Source organism: Cyphomyrmex costatus, unplaced genomic scaffold (assembly GCF_001594065.2).
Source record: "Cyphomyrmex costatus isolate MS0001 unplaced genomic scaffold, Ccosl1.0 scaffold166, whole genome shotgun sequence".
NCBI lineage: Eukaryota > Metazoa > Arthropoda > Insecta > Hymenoptera > Formicidae > Cyphomyrmex > Cyphomyrmex costatus.
This window is the reverse complement of record NW_017275674.1, coordinates 132,746-135,302: the sequence shown is the minus strand read 5'-3', so window position 1 is coordinate 135,302 and position 2,557 is coordinate 132,746. Positions and strand designations below refer to the sequence as shown.

At 34.1% G+C, this 2,557-nt stretch overlaps 1 protein-coding gene across 1 annotated transcript; it reads right to left on the bottom strand.

The window, feature by feature from the left end:
* Positions 1–201: 201 nt before the first annotated feature.
* Positions 202–1,142, bottom strand: LOC108771809 (uncharacterized). The gene is made up of 3 exons (XM_018537176.1): positions 949–1,142; positions 537–780; positions 202–366 (listed from the first exon to the last, which is right to left on the bottom strand). The coding sequence occupies exons 1-3, from the start codon at positions 1,140–1,142 to the stop codon at positions 202–204; spliced, it is 603 nt and encodes a 200-aa protein (XP_018392678.1).
* Between the last annotated feature and the right edge of the window lie 1,415 nt (positions 1,143–2,557).

Genomic DNA, 2,557 nt, shown 5'->3' with positions numbered 1-2,557 from the left:
TTGACTAGTTTTTTCATTACCAAAATGTCTCATCTCGTCATGATATTTAAAAATAACATTTTTTTCCTATCTTCGGAACATAAAATAGTAATTTCCCTTCTTTTTCCTATACACAAGTTCATTACGTATAATTCAAAAAATTTATTTTCAGATTCTTCGAGTTGATTTTTAATTTCCGTAATTTTTGGGTCTTGTCCTTGACTAACTAAGTGTAAGATCCCATTCGAAAGGATTCTCTTCCACAATTTCCACCGTTCTGCTAAGCGCATCAACATGTTTCATTCGCGTCCCAGGTCTGTGTTCTACTTCATAATCATAATTTAATAATTCTAACGCCCATCTCGCAATTCTAGGATTAATTTCTTTCTTTTTCAAAGTCATAGTCAGAGAATTACAATCAGTCACAATTTTAAATTTCACATTTTGTAAATAAACTCTAAAGCGCTTATGTGTGCGTAAATTATTGCAAGAGTTTCCAATTCATAACTATGATATTTTGCTTTAGTTTCGGTAGCTCTCTTTGAAAAATAAAATACCGGGTGGAACTTTCGATCTGATTTTCTTTGCATCAGAATTACACCATACCCCACCGCGCTTGCATCACAGTGCAATTCAGTTTCGTCTTTTGGACTATATATTGATAGAATCGGTGCCTCACTAAGTTTGTTTTTTAACATTTCATAAGTCTTAATTTCCGCTTCTCCAAATTTAAAAGTAGCATTTTCTTTGACCAGGTCAGACAACGGCTTCGAAATTACAGTATAGTCTTGAATAAATTTTCTAAAATATAAACACAATCCAAGAAACCGTTGTACTTCACGCTTAGTTTTTGGAACTGGAAAAGTAGTGACTGCGTTAATCTCAGTAACTGTAGGTTTTATACCGTTTTCACTTATCAAATATCCAAGAAATTCAATTTCCGTATATAAAAATCTACATTTATCTAACCTTATTTCCAAGACGTTGTCGACCATCACTCGAAATAGACGCTCCAAAACTTGTAAATGATACTCTAATATGGTAGTCGCAACAAGTACATCATCCATATATACTACAATATCTCCCGCTCTAATAAAATCACACAATACTTGATTTATAAATCGTTGAACCGTAGATGATGCGGTTTTCAGTCCAAATGGCATCTTTCGCCACTCGAATTGACCTAACGGTGTAACAAACGATGTATATATTTAACAGAGTCTTCAGACACTTTAACATGGTGAAATCCGTCCTTTAAGTCTATTAAACTAAAATATTTCTTTCCATTCAAAACTTCTAATTGATCTTCAATTAATGGAATCGGATAATTGTCTCGCGCTAATGCTTTGTTTAAGATTCTGAAATCCACACACATCCGTATTTCCCCGTTTTTCTTTCTCGGTAAGACTATAGGTGATGCATATTCCGGCATACTCGGCCTAATATGTCCCTTCTCGAGTAAACGATCCAAAATTTCTCGCAATTTTTCTCTTTCGCTATATGATATTCTACGCGGTGTACAATGAAGGGATTAAACATATTTAACAGAGAATACTGCAGTCGAAACCCGCATATTTCTTCGAAACTATTGTAGTACTGTCGGAAAAAGACGAAAAGTCGGCAAGTACTGACTGTTTGGAGGCTTTACTCTTGATGTGTGGTGCCAGCGCGCGGATCGAAAAATTGTTTAAACATATTAAAAAGGTGGGTAGTGTCACTAAAACCGATCAGGAACTGTAGTACTCTTCGAGTACTACAAAATGGCGCAACAAAAAATAATTTCTTTGAAAGTTGAGGTGCGAGCTCTTTTTTTAAAAATTTATTTAAAAATATTTAATGGCCGGTACTATTGTTATAATCGATCAGGAACTGTAGTACTCTTTGAGTACTGTGAGATTCCGTCATAAAAATCGGCTTTTTCAAATCTTGCAGTGCCACGCGAAGTTAGCACCGCATATTTTTATTTTTTAAAATTTTTGGCCTAAATTAACAGTATTATTAATGAAACCTATCAGGAACTCTAGAACTATTGCGGGTGCAAGCAGTACTGTTATTAAAATTTCCGATTTTTAAAGTTGAGGTGCTAACTTCACAGAGACGTATGTCCTGCCTAACTTGTTGACAAAAAGTAATTACGTTGGTGCTGTATATACTTGATTATCCTATCTACTTATTGTGTACGTTTATTTGTTCCTCCCTACTATTTTCTTAGTTAATATATATGTATACATAGTTACGTCTTTTATATATTATATTATACACATGTATATTATGTATGCTATATTTACGCCATATACATAATATATTATAGATGTAATATATTAATACATATCCATATTGTAATATATTATAACGGAATATATATATAATTATATGGAAGACGTACATATGTAGCGTACTTATATACATCGTATAATCGGCCTTCTTTTTACTGCTCCTCTATAGTAATAATAATCATTGTTCTGACTTCTTATCACTAACGCTCGACCAAGCGTCTGTGTTTTGCGCCCCGGTAGAACACGCGGCTTCGCGCGCCCCGCGGAGGTGGCAACTCGCTAATTGGTAAATTAATATTAAA